Below are 13,452 nucleotides of genomic sequence, written 5' to 3'. Positions count from 1 at the left end.
AGAAAATGAATGTTCATGTTAGTCATATAACTACTAAAAAGATACCTTGGTATACGTCGTTACCTCAGTTATATTACACTGCTTCATTTTTTGTATATATATATATTTTTTTTTTTTTACAACTACTCTGATTGGATATTTCTTGCCTTTTGGTGGTTAAAGACAAAATGACACAAACATAGCTGGATTAACTGTATAAATGATATTAAAGAGTATTCTTTGTAAGCATATGCTGGGGATATAGTAGCTTAGTGGTTAAGGTATTGGACTACTGATTATAAGGTTGTGATTTTGAATCCCAGGACCACCAAGCTGCCACTGCTGGGCCCCTGAGCAAGGCCCTTAACCCTAAATTACTCAGCTGTATAAAATGAGATTAAAAAAAATGTAAGCTGCTCTGGATAAGGATGTCTGCCAAATGCCAGACATTTAAAGGCCCTATAGAATATATTTTTTTATTCTTCTTTTATATCACATATAATTCATAATTTCAAGGAATAGTTTATTTAAACAAAATGTTGAATAGAAAACCAAATGTATTATAAATAGAAAGAAAGAAAGAAAAAGTCGTATGGATATTTAGTAAACATGTCAATAAAGACTGGCACAACATTTAAACCACTTAACTGTTGTTAATTAACTAATTACAATAATATTACAAATTATAATCATTAATTAAAATCGCAGAAAAACAAAAACAACAACGTCTTCTTCAGCGGATGTATTTATTTATACTTTTTTTTTATTTCCGAACTCGCAATAGTGGAATTTCCCTCAAAACCCATTCTTTCGCTCTTGCCTATCTTCATTCTGATTGGCTGGGGGGAAAACTTACCTCGAAGTTGATTGGTCTATTTTGCTGTACATCAATTCGTTTCCTGTTTTCGTATGCACTGAAGTATCAAAGTTTAATTCACGGCGATGTTGGTAAGATACTTTGTAAACTATGTTGTAAAATTGTTACTGCTTGTAGTTTCATTAGTCTGACACGAGTGGCTACTTTATGAAACGTTCACCGTGTTGTTCCTATGTGTTTCTTAAAAACTTAGAAGTTAGCCAGGTTGCTAAATGAATAGCGTGGAATCGCAAGACAAGCATCAATCGTGCGGATAGAACGTTTTTAATTAATGCTCAATAGGGAGATGTTATCTGTTCGTTGCTTTCATTTCTGTTTATTTCCCATTCATTTTAGCCTTGTGTACGAAACAATTCACATGTTTAAATAACTCTACTTTCCCTTGTCGTGTATACATATATATATGTATATAGTGAGTTACTTGCTTTTGCCATGTCGGCCGTCACGCAACAAAACAGGAGACGACGCCCCCTTAAAATGTACATACTGACGTCCGACCACAAAGTACAAGACCACCTGGACGGTACCATTCGGCTACAGAGGGGGAATCTGTGCTTGGAGCAGGAAGGTGGCGGGGAGCGCGGTATAAGAGGGGACTATGTATGGGTAAAGGTAAGGGATGCTAAATATTCCTCATTTATTAACTTTCACAGAAGCAAAAACATGAGAAAGCTCACATGTCGTCGTCGCCCCCCCCCCACTATATCTAATTTTTTTTTTTGCAGGTTATAGACAATGGCAGTATGGTGAAGCTTGATAAGCACTTATTAAATGAAATATCTGCTGATCAGGCCGGCTTGCTGGAGCCTATTACCGATCTTGATTTGCGTTTCAAACTGCTCTCGAAGCCTCACCGGCTTGCCAGGTTATCCAGTTTGCCCATGGGGTCGCCCGTGTTAGTGCGGTGTGGCCAGTCAGGAGATCTGGCTGATGCTGAGCTCCGTTATCGTGGGCCCTTAATGCGAGGAAGCTGCGCAGTGTATTTTGGGGTCCAACTAAAGGTAAACATGTTAACTCTTCCTTCAAATGGTGGATGAATTTAGAAAATTTTTTTTACATACTTAAAGAAAACTCCTATCTCTCTCTCTCTCTCTCTCTTCCACTTCCAGGGGTCAGCAGCAGGCAGAGGCAGCAGTAATGGAAGCTACAAAGGCCACCAGCTTTTCACATGCCCTGAACAGTGTGCCCTTTTTGTCTCAGCCAGCGATATAGTAACACATCGATCCACCCGAGTCAGCAGTTTAGGCGATAATGATCCTCAACAAACTGAACTAAACAGACCAAACCAGAACAACCACAGTTCTAGTCATGTCCCAAATCCAGTTAGTGTCTTAGCACGTACGGCAGAATCTGTGCCAGCTAATACTGGCTTACCTCTGCTGCAAGTGGGGCAGAGGGTCTGCTTCAGCCAAGACAAGGTGCATCACTGGGGCACGGTGCAGTACTGCGGACAGCTTCCTGGCCGTACATCAGGAGGAGTGTATGTGGGAGTTTTGCTGGTGTGTGGTAATTATTGAATACCTACATGCTTTATTATATTAATGTTACTATTAATATGAACCATCAAGGATATGTTACATATCTTATAATGTATAATAATTCCTGCAGTCATGGGTGGGTGGGGGGGTTACACCCTCCAGTTTTTTTATATCTCAGGGCTTAATAACAATTGTTTAGTCCTCACCAACTTCTGTAAATAAATAACCTCAGTAAACCGATGTTCTGAAACCAGGTGGGAAAATAATAAGTACACCCTTTCCAGTTAATGCACAAGCTCAGTTAATCAACAAGAAGTGTGACTACCCCTATAAGAGCAGAGTTTTTGGCACTTATTCTGCAGCACTCAGGCGTGTGTCTATGTCATGTTCAGAAGAAAACCGATCAGCCATGACCTCAGCACAGCAATAGATATTGCTCATAAATCAGGGAAGGCTTAGGTTTGCAAAACTGCATCTGAACAAACCACAAAGTAAACATCCTCTGTACTGATGAGACCAAGGTGGAGATGTTTGATCATCATGCACAGCATTATGTTTAGGGAAAACCAAACACAGCATATTACCACAAACACCTTGTACCAGCTGTCAGCCATGCTGGTTGAGGGGTGATGATTCAAGCTTGCTTTGCAACCACCAAACCTTGAGAACTTCCAGTCATTGATATAATGATGAACTCCATGTTATACCTGACAAATCTGACCCCATCTGTCCAGCAGTTTAAGCTGGGCTGAAATTGGGTCATGGAACAGGAAAATGATGCCAAGAACACCAGCAAATCTATATGTGAACCGCTAAAGAAGGACAATCAAGGTCCAGAGCTCAACACCACTGAGATGCTGTGTGCAGGATCTTAAGCAAACAACCAATGCCCTAAGCAATGTTGTCAAGAAGTATAGGTTAAAATTTATCCAAAATGATGTGTGAGACTGAAAAACCCCTACAGAAAACATTTACTTCAAGTTATTGTTGCTAAAGGTGATTCTGTGTGTTGCTAAGGTGTACTTATTTTTTTAACTCACCTAGTTTCTGAATGTAGGTTTGTTGTTTTCTTGTTTACTGAGGTTATTTATTTGTTCATAGAAATTGGTAGGGACCACACAGTTATTAGTAAGGCTAAAGAAAAAGAGAGGTGAACTTTCTTGTCCTATGACTGTATATGTTTAGTAAGCATTACGAAGACTAGATAACTAGAAAGTTATACAATCTCTGTCAAGTAATGATGTGTTAGATAGTTAGATAATCAGTGAAAGGAATCAATCAGAGTATTACTCCAGCAGTTTTGCTACAGCCTTTAAAGCACGTTTCCCCCGAGCTAGGGAAAGGAAAGAAAAATCTCCTGACCTAAACCTTATAGAATTTCATGATTTTTGTGGTTTAGAGCACAATAAGGCACATACAGTCCATCTGAAGTCTGAAAACACCCGAGATATATAATATATTTATTAAATATTAAATTAAATTATTAAATATATATTTGATATAGTTGGACATCAGTATTTTTAAATGAGGATAGATCAGAATTTCAGCTTTCATTTCCCGATATTATCTAGATATGTTAAAAAAAAATAATAATAATCAGAAGTATTGAAACATGTGACTGACAGGGATGAGTCCTAAACTGTGCCTGTGAAGACATTTGATGTTAAAAAGTGTTAGGGTGAAAACCAGAGGTCTGACACATTGCACAAGCATTGAGCATAGCCAGTACAACACTTTGGAATGTCCTGAAAACCACTGATGAAAACTGAAGAGAGAGCAAACAATAAGTTAAAGAAGCTAAAGTGAAAAAGCAGTTTGGTGATGCCAGTGGGTCACTGACTGATGCATGCCAGGGTTATGTAACAAAATTTGAAGTGTTTAGCAAAAGTTTAACACCACTAATATCTGTATATATTAGGAAATTTGAGATTCTGATTTACTGTCTCATATTGATCTTGTGATCTCAAACCCAGATGCCTTCAGTGAATAGCAAAGACAAAAGAACTGGCCTTTCCTTTCCAATACATTCGATTGGGATTGTAAATCAATTTATAACAAAAACCACAAAAAAATGTTTGAAAATGTAGTCCTACAGGTTTTCAGTTCTGTTCACAGTAGAGGGGAAGTGCTGTTGAGTGTATCTGTCGTGATTGCATATACAATACAGATGTAGTAGATAAATACACAAAAGAAAGTTCCACAATAACAATATTGTGCATGTTGTAGTGGAGTGGTGTGATGTCGCTCTTACTACTCTGATGTCCTTCAGCAGACTTTGATTTTTCTTAAACCACATAAGTAAAATAATATAGTAAAAAAAAAAAAAAAAAAGCCACATTACAGTGAAACCAGAAAGCACAGATTTTCCCGTAGCTGAAAAACCCACTCACTGTTACAGAACACAGAAATTTGGAAATTCCTTACAGAAACCTTCACCCAGTAAATGATTTGATATTTTTCTTTGTTAAATAGCGTATTTTTTTCTTATCTAAGTTTATTAGATAGAGGTTGTGTGGAAAATGTTATCAGCTCATACCAGCTGTAGCTGTTAGTGTTATAAGTGTTGCTTTTTTGTATGTGTGTATCTTCAGGATAATCCATTAGGAAACTGGAATGGTTATGTTAAAACCTACAAACTGTGCTCCATTCCTTCTCCTGAATTCGGCCTCCTTGTTCCCCTCTCCAAAGTAACTGCAGGTAATAACCAGTTCAAAACTCCAACGTGGTGGGTTTCAGTGACTGGAGCCACTTGTAAAAGTTCAACACTATTGTTTTTTACTTTCTTTCCATTTTTTAGAAACAAGATCAGACCGCCCAACTCCAGAAATCCCTCCACTTCCTTCCTCCAAAAATGTCCATCAGCCTTCTTCACCCACTCACAACAGACACCTTCCACAGACTACAGCACCCACAAACCCTACCAACCCTAGACTGCTGATAGAGCCCTCCATGCTAGCCATGGCTAAATCTGCTCTACAACCTCCAACTTCATCAGCAGTTTCAAAAGTTGCTTTAAAACCTCCTCCAGTCCCGATCGTTAAACCCGCTCTCAAACCACCCCCCGTTCCACTTAATAAGCCACAACCCATGCCTATTTCACCCTCCACTGACCAGTTGTATACTGCGAATGGATTTCACAATCCACCCTCTCCACTGATAACAGAGAAAGAAGAGGCGAAATCGTGGTTGGAGGTTGGGTCTATGGTTGAGGTGAATGACCCCCCACTTTATGGAGTCATTCGGTGGATTGGATACATCAGTGGAATTTCAGAACCAGTGGCTGGCATCGAACTGGTATGACTTTGGATTATGTTGTTTTTGATCGCGTAAAATGGCATAAATATCATGTCAAGATATTTTTGCAGCGCAAAAGAGTGTTGTAAATTCTTTGTGTTTTAACAAAAATAAGTGTAACATGAAATAGAGATAAATATATCACAAGATTATAGCACTGGGACATTTAATAAATTATTTAATTAGAAAAACTGCTATAATAATTTTAAAGATGCAGGGACAATGCTTCTGTTTTACAGATTTCACCAAGATATAATATTTCTTGTCACATTACTGCATCTATGCTGCAAGGCATAATGTTAATACTGTAACAAGTTCTTTATCACAGTAGTGCATGATGTCTTCACACCCTCAATTGAGTCACAGGCTAAATGAAACAATAATTTGTTGATCCTGTTTTTTTGTTTTTTTTTTAAGGACCAGGAGTTAACTGCTGCCACAGATGGTAACTACCTTGGAGAGCGTCATTTCCGTTGCCCCCCTAACAAGGGGCTGTTTATCAAACTGCGTAACTGTAGGCGAGACTCCAGATTTCCTGTCCCAGAGATGCCAATCAATCAGGTGGAGCGCTGCAATTCAATTGGTGAGTGTACGGTTTGAGGATGGCGTGCCAACATTCCAACGATGCTGACTGAAATGTGTTTCACGGAGCTCTCTTTGGAGCATTGTCATGCTGGAACAGGTTTAGGTTCAGTTGCCCAACCCTTTTGGCCTTCAATCCGTTCATTCATTTTTTTTTTTTTGGTCACTATTGTATTGGCTTAGACTGAGACAATATTTGTATTATAAGACAGAAATTGCTGGCTAACTTGTTAATAATGTTGTCCACCCAACTTAGATAACATTCTGAGGAAGCTCAATGAATAATAACTGGCATTGGTTTTCTATATGAGTGAAATAGTCGGCACACAGATAAATGGTTTGAGATATACAGCTCTGGAAAAAAATAAGAGACCACTGCCCAATTTCCAGATTTGAACCCTATTGAAAACCTCTGGAATGCCATCAAGAGGAAGATGGATGGTCACAAACCATTTATTAGCCATTTAAACTGATTATTTTGCAGTGGTCTCTTATTTTTTTCCATATATATATATATATATATATATATATATATATATATATATATATATATATATATATTGTAATTCTTTTTGGATACAGTTCCACAAGCATTTTGTGTTCATCTATGAATTTCAGCATTTGCAGAATGGGGCAGTAAGCGTGTGGAGGAGAACACCCCCCCCATGTTGGGTCTGGAAGCTCAGCAGTTGTATGAAGGTTTTAAGAAAGGTATTCAGGGCCATCTCAACTCTTGCTACCTGGATGCATCACTCTTCAGGTGAGAATCACAAAGTAAACCTCAGTCTTTATCTCACGTTGGTATCACAAAACAAACCTGGCTTTGTTGTTTATATAAAACTGTGTTACATTTAGGGAGATGCTGGAATATGGCAAACAAAATCTTTGAAATTTGCTCGCCTTTGTTTATTTTAGCTCAGGTTAAAGGCATTTATATTTGCATGAGTGCCTTTTTTTAGTTCACTGATCAAACAGCAGTTAGAGATTCTTTATACAGTTATCCCAGAGCAGCAATTAGATATAACATTTTCTTGTGTTTGTGATGATTTTTGCTATTCATTGAGCAATTTTTGTAAAGGTAGGTGAATAATTTTTCTTCCTCTGCTTCCTTCAGTCTGTTTGCATGCTGCAGTTCAGTCGACTGGGTTTTGTTTTGGCCGTGCAACAAAGATGGCCACCGAAGCAAAGATGCTCAGGAACTGCTGCGCTGTGAAATTGTCAATCCTTTACGCAGGTTTGCATTTTGCGTCATATAAAGAGATATATTTCGGGTGAAGTTTACACTGCATGGGAAAAGTGGCTGAAATCAGTTCATTTCTCCTTATATGAAAGTCCTTATATGAATCTGACATTTAGTTTTTCATAGATGCTACTGAAATTCAGATACATATCAGTACACTGTTATAGTGAGAATTTGTCTTAGGACTATTAGTACATGTACAGTCTATGTCAGCAGAGAAAATCGTCATGGAAATAAGAGTCGCCATCTACCTCTGATCTACCTGAATGAACAGGGAGACAGAGTATGTCATCCCTCACACCCAGAGAGTACTGTCTGTCTGGTTGTTTTGTCTCCTGTCCACAGATATCAGTTGCATCGTAGGGATTCTAACATGTTATCTCCAAATAATAGGGTGAAAACTTTTCTGTTTCTCCACACCATACTTCATCTCTAACATTCCAGGAAAACATGTGAGCGTAGATAGTAATGGGTTGCGGAATAGTTTATGTGAGGGGGTGTGTGTTCCAGTCAATGTGGTAATTGTGGTCATTAGGGATTGTGTTGTTGACTTTAATATTAAGGCCGATGGCAGATGTGAATCATTCTGTAATTACCTTTAGAGCGAACATCTGTCTTTGACTCATGTGTATAAGTCATGCAAACTGTAATGCTGTGTAATATAAAATCTGGTCTGTAGCTGTACAAATAATGCTGTATATACATTTAGGTTTGGATATGTGTGCGCCAGTAAAACCATGGCATTGCGGAAGCTTCTGGAAGCTGAGACTACAGACACAGGCTTTACTAATGAAGAGAAAGGTAGAGTTAAACACAAAGAAAATAGCCAGGCTTTACTTCCCGCGACGAGTCTAACAGGATTCCTTGCATATGTGTTTCAGATCCTGAAGAATTCCTCAACAAGCTTTTCCAGCTCCTCCGGGTGGAACCTCTTCTGAAGATTAGGTACAACCCTTCGCCCCTTTCATCCCTTCTCCATAATGTATATTTGTACATAATGTGGTTTGTTTTTTGCTCATCTCATTGCTTTTTCTGTGCTTGTTTTCTCATTTAGATCTATGAGCCAGGAGCCACAGGAATGCCACATTTATCAACTCTTCCCTCCTACGCTTCCCTGTCCATCTTCCCCTATTCGTTCTCCACTCTCGCCCTCTCTCTCTCCCTCTCTCTCCCCAATCCCTCTGTTTTCTCCCTCAGTTGGACTCATGAGGGTTGCCAGTGTGCAGACACTGCTGGAGTCTTCCTTCATGCATTCTGGGCTTAAATTCACAGAGGTAAAGGCAACTCTGACTCACAGTGATGGTAATGGTGTCTGATCTAGGGCTTTGTGTATAACATTCAATAATCAACCTTAAAGCTGATGTCATTTTTAACCCCTTCAGACCGTGTAGCCATCACAAAACAACTTTATGGTTTTTTGTTTTGTTTTGTTTTTGTTCTTGTTGTTTTTCAATATGAAACTCTTTGAGGCTTGTTTCCCAAAGTCATTCAAGCCATAGTATTGTTGAATGAGATATGGAAAAGAGATATTCAGACATCTTCAAGTTATCTTCAAGCATGGTTTTTAACAGGATACAGAGTCTTGATTTAAACAGCCTTCGCGGTATGCAAGTTATTTTGTTGTGCACTCACGCTACATAATAGCATTAAACAGGGCTATTAACCAGGAGCCAAAGCAATATCTTTGCCATTCAACAAGAATGTCTGGTTCCGCATAATGGAAAGATGTCTCTCTGATGTCATTGCTGCGCTCAAGCGCTATACATCATTAGATAAGTTATTCAGAAAGAACGTTTAGATGTCTGCTGAATTTACCTATGGAGTAGTTTTTGAGGTTAATATAAGGATTGTGGAAGGAGATGGACTGTCAGCAGAATCGGCAATTTCAGATCTGTTTAATTTTTTCTTGCCCTCTTTTTTTTCTCAGTGTGGTTATTTGCAAATTCTCACCATCTAGCACAGATCATTTACATTCACATTTCTGGCATTTGCCCTTATAATTTATCTCATTTTATACAACTGAACTATTGAGGGTCGCTCTAGGGCCCAGCAGTGGCACCTTGCTGGGATTCGAACTCACAACCGTCCCGATCAGTAGTCCAACACCTTAACCACTAGGTGACCACAGCACATCAGTTATTAACAGGAGGGTCAAGGTTACAGCAGCATTACTGAATCTAACCATTTAAGCTTCCAGCTCAGTGTGTCCAGACATTTATGTCCATGCTCTCATTAGTACATACATTTTCCTGTTAGTCTTCCGGATGAATAACTCAATAATACACTATGAGCTTAATACATATTGACTAAAGGCTTTGTTCATTTCATTATGTGCATTATGAGCTGACAATATGACAGTACAAAAATGTCATAGCATACAACATCATGACTTTAGATTAGATTAGATTAGATTAGATTAGATTAGATGCAACTTTGTCACTGCACATGTGGGTACAAGGCAACGAAATACAGTTAGCATCTAACCAGAAGTGCATTTCGCAGTGCAAATAATTAGCATATATAATAAGTATATAACAATAAATAATTTGCATATATAAAGAATATACAAAAATATATAAATAATTTGCATATATAAACAATATACAAAAATATATAAATAATTTGCATATATAACAGTATATAAACAGTATACAGTGGGAGGTAAATGCAATGAGTAAACTTTAACGAGTTTCATCAAGATTTATGAAATGATGTGAGCTTTAAAACTGGTCCTCGTTGGAACTGCTGTTGGTTCTCCTGTTCATTGCTCATTTTGTTCATTTGAATTAATAAAACAAAATTTTTCACCTTTATATTCCTCATGGTTTGCTGGTAAACCTTTTTTTTTTTCAATATCACAGTGTAATTATTGTGATGCATAATATATAATTGTCAAAATGTCTTCATGTATCCAAATTTTTGCTATATCTGCATGATCTTAATTGTTCTTCACATTTCATATTTTGTTCGGTCATATTTAGTTCTTAGCAAGTAATAATATCTTGAATCTAGTCCAGTTTATCTATTTCTTCTTAGTATAAAGTTACAATAAGCCAAATATAAGAATTTTAATCCTATTTCTAATCATTTCCTATTAGTTTTATGTTTTGGCAGATAACTTTGCTTCTTTCTTGAAATGAATGCTTAAAATGATTTAATAATAATACCATAATTAGGTTTGGTTTATTATAAATTTTTATTATCAAAAATTATAGATAACTGTTCTAGAGTCAAGATATATTGACTTGTCAGTTTTTTTTTTTTTTTGCAATGTATGTAAAATAAAATCATTCAAAAGCATTATCTTAAAACTGTTCTCAGAGCAGATGCTGAATAATTATATTTTTCTACTTTAACAATCAGGCTCCATCCTGTCTACTTCTGCTTATGCCACGCTTCGGCAAAGAATTCAAAATGTTTGACGCCATTCTGCCTTCGCTCACCCTCGACATCACCGACCTGCTGGATGAGAGTGAGAATTTATTTTATGTGGATTTTGTGATTATATTAAATTGAATGTTAAAACTGTATTCATTGATTTAATATTCCTGCATGTTAAAACAATTAAGGATATGACTGCATGTTACTGCTATTTAGTATTATACTATTCCTAATTCTATGACACAGGATATAATAGATTATTTATAATACTCTATTTTATTAGTACTGTATGAGAACATTTTAAATTATTCTGTCAGATAAGGTTGAAGACAAATCCTGTGACCAATACAGAACAGAAAGTACACAATCCTCTCTCTCTTCTCCCCTCTAGCGCTTCGACAGTGTAGTATATGTCAGTCGGTGGCAAACTGGGAGTGTTCACAGTGTTACGAGGATCTGGACATCACACCTGGCCAGTTAAAACAGTATTGCAACACCTGCAATTCACAGGTATGCAGACATCTGGAAAATCACATATTTTTTTATCCTTTAATCCAGTTTACATGTTAATTGCATTACTCCACGTCAGGTTCACGCCCACAAGAAGCGCCAGACACACAAACCAGTCCGGGTCAGAATGCCCAAGGGCACGTGGGAGGGACCGGTTCATGGAGCCCGCCAGCAATTAACTCTCTTCGCTGTGACGTGTATTGAGACTAGTCACTACGTGAGTTTCGTGAAACACGGGCCCCTCCCTACTGACTGGCTCTTCTTCGACAGTATGGCTGATAGAGAGGGTAAGAAATTAGACCAGTGAGATTATAGCTGTGTCTGTATTATGATTTGTGTGTCATTTTCCTGGTTTGGTTTTACTTTATCCAATGTCTTTTTAATAGACACAGACATTTCAGTTCTAAAAGTTCCTTCACCAGTCTCTTGTTTGTTTTTCTCTTGCCTGAAATGTCAAACATTTCATTACAGAAACTTCATATCGTTAATTACATCTTTTATCAGTTTATGGGGCCTCATTTATCAGTCCAGTATTAAAGTTGTGTGTGTAAACGTTTGTGCAATCCAAACTGAACTGACCTAAAAGTTTCCACTGGATTTAAAAGGTTTCAGAAAGATTCATTTGCTTAATGAATGCCAATCATCCGTAAATTACCGAGCACATTAGTGACACAACTCTTTTGCATATTGTGAAAACCACAAAACTCTTAAGTGGAAGTTAAGCAGGCGCCTAGACAGCTGTGAGCCTGAAAAAACAGAAGTGGATGTTTTATGACCCAAAATGACAATCAGGGTAAAGTGTGAAAGGCAAAGGTCACATCTATGCTTATAAAAAATATATATATTTTAAAATATTTAATAATAACAATAATAGTCAGGAGATAAATGCAGCTGAAGATGATGAAGAATTAATGCATTCATATCCAGCTTGATAAATGAGCCTGCTATGTTTGTGACTTAATTGTTACACCATTAATTGGCTGCTATAGAAAACTAATCAGAACCATCTGATCAGTCAGAACTGGGAATTCAACAGCGCTGGAGTATGATAAAGTTGAACACAGATGCTTAAACCCTGCCTTATTGGACTATTATTTAAGATCCCATTAAATCGCTGCTTTTGTTTTTCTTTGACAGGTGGCGAGAACGGGTTCAATGTGCCACAGGTGAGGGCATGTCCAGAGGTGGGACGCTACTTGAGCCTGTCGGAGGTGGAGCTCAGTCGCTTAGACTCCGGCTCCCTGAAGGAGCCAGTCCGAAGATTGCTCTGCGATGCCTACATGTGCCTTTATCACTGTCCTGAACTGAGCCTATATAAGTGAAGTAAAGACACGCTGCCAAGCTTTCAGTGTTTCAAATACACACAAGTCTTCTTCTGGTGTGTCACATGACGAAATAAATTGATTGTAGCAAGCAAAACAGACTGACAGTCAAAGGATTTTGAACACTATATAAAGCCGTTTTGGTTAAATCTCAAGCATCCTACATACAAAATCTGACAAGTAGGTATAAGTGAATTAAGAACCATCTATCAACTATCTTGAGCTAATGAAAAGGTCTGAGATACAATACCTATTTGTCCTACAGTTAACACAAACATTGCCTCTGTTTTTATTTTTTTTGTTCAGCCCTAACTCTGTAAGGAACTTCAGGGGTTCAAAAACTTTTTACTGCCAGCGTATGTCTAAATTCATCCGAACCTGTAAGTGCCTTGTGAGACTGCAGCTGTACACATCTGTCTGATCAGGGCAGGTGACTTTAATTATTGTGCTTCTGTCAGCATTCATATTGAATCATTCAGAATTTTTTTTTCCCCAGTTACACAGTTTCTAACATTTAGCAGTCGCACTGACATTTTACCGAAAGCGCAACTGACCAACAAACAAAGAAACAATCTGAAAGTGTTGTCTTTACCTACTCTAGTTGAAAGGAGCATACTGATGTATATAACTGATAACAGATGAATGTTACGGATATAAAATGTACTTTTCCAACATGTTTATTGTTTTCCTTTTGGTCAGCATTATTCACTACTTTTACAAAGAATATTGAATAGAGTCAGTTACAGTTACAGGTAGGTTTGCATTATGCACGGATTCTCAACCTTGGGA

At 37.7% G+C, this 13,452-nt stretch overlaps 1 protein-coding gene across 2 annotated transcripts; it reads left to right on the top strand.

The window, feature by feature from the left end:
* Positions 1 to 824: 824 nt before the first annotated feature.
* On the top strand, positions 825 to 12,701 carry si:cabz01101003.1 (ubiquitin carboxyl-terminal hydrolase CYLD). Of its 2 annotated transcripts, none has more exons than XM_058384624.1 (16): positions 825 to 927; positions 1,270 to 1,468; positions 1,582 to 1,857; positions 1,966 to 2,355; positions 4,926 to 5,031; positions 5,132 to 5,628; positions 6,046 to 6,211; positions 6,829 to 6,970; positions 7,325 to 7,444; positions 8,160 to 8,251; positions 8,332 to 8,395; positions 8,505 to 8,724; positions 10,814 to 10,922; positions 11,223 to 11,341; positions 11,421 to 11,628; positions 12,479 to 12,701. In XM_058384624.1, the coding sequence occupies exons 2-16, from the start codon at positions 1,289 to 1,291 to the stop codon at positions 12,661 to 12,663; spliced, it is 2,874 nt and encodes a 957-aa protein (XP_058240607.1). In that variant the 5' UTR covers positions 825 to 927; positions 1,270 to 1,288; the 3' UTR covers positions 12,664 to 12,701. The 2 variants fall into 2 exon arrangements, with proteins under 2 accessions (XP_058240607.1, XP_058240608.1); XM_058384625.1 differs by having other exon boundaries at positions 874 to 927; positions 1,315 to 1,468.
* Positions 12,702 to 13,452: the final 751 nt, after the last annotated feature.

Source organism: Hemibagrus wyckioides, linkage group LG29 (assembly GCF_019097595.1).
Source record: "Hemibagrus wyckioides isolate EC202008001 linkage group LG29, SWU_Hwy_1.0, whole genome shotgun sequence".
NCBI lineage: Eukaryota > Metazoa > Chordata > Actinopteri > Siluriformes > Bagridae > Hemibagrus > Hemibagrus wyckioides.
The sequence above is the reverse complement of the archived record's forward strand: the minus strand, read 5'-3'. Positions and strand labels throughout refer to the sequence as shown.

What these genes read in the sequence shown, in the direction of transcription:
- si:cabz01101003.1 (XM_058384624.1), top strand. Translation starts at nt 1,289, where the DNA reads ATGTCGGCCGTCACGCAACAAAACAGGAGACGACGCCCCCTTAAAATG. An exon ending in CTGGATGCATCACTCTTCAG is followed by an intron (nt 6,971 to 7,324) that starts GTGAGAATCACA and finishes TGCTTCCTTCAG; the next exon opens with TCTGTTTGCATGCTGCAGTT. An exon ending in CTTTACTAATGAAGAGAAAG is followed by an intron (nt 8,252 to 8,331) that starts GTAGAGTTAAAC and finishes TATGTGTTTCAG; the next exon opens with ATCCTGAAGAATTCCTCAAC.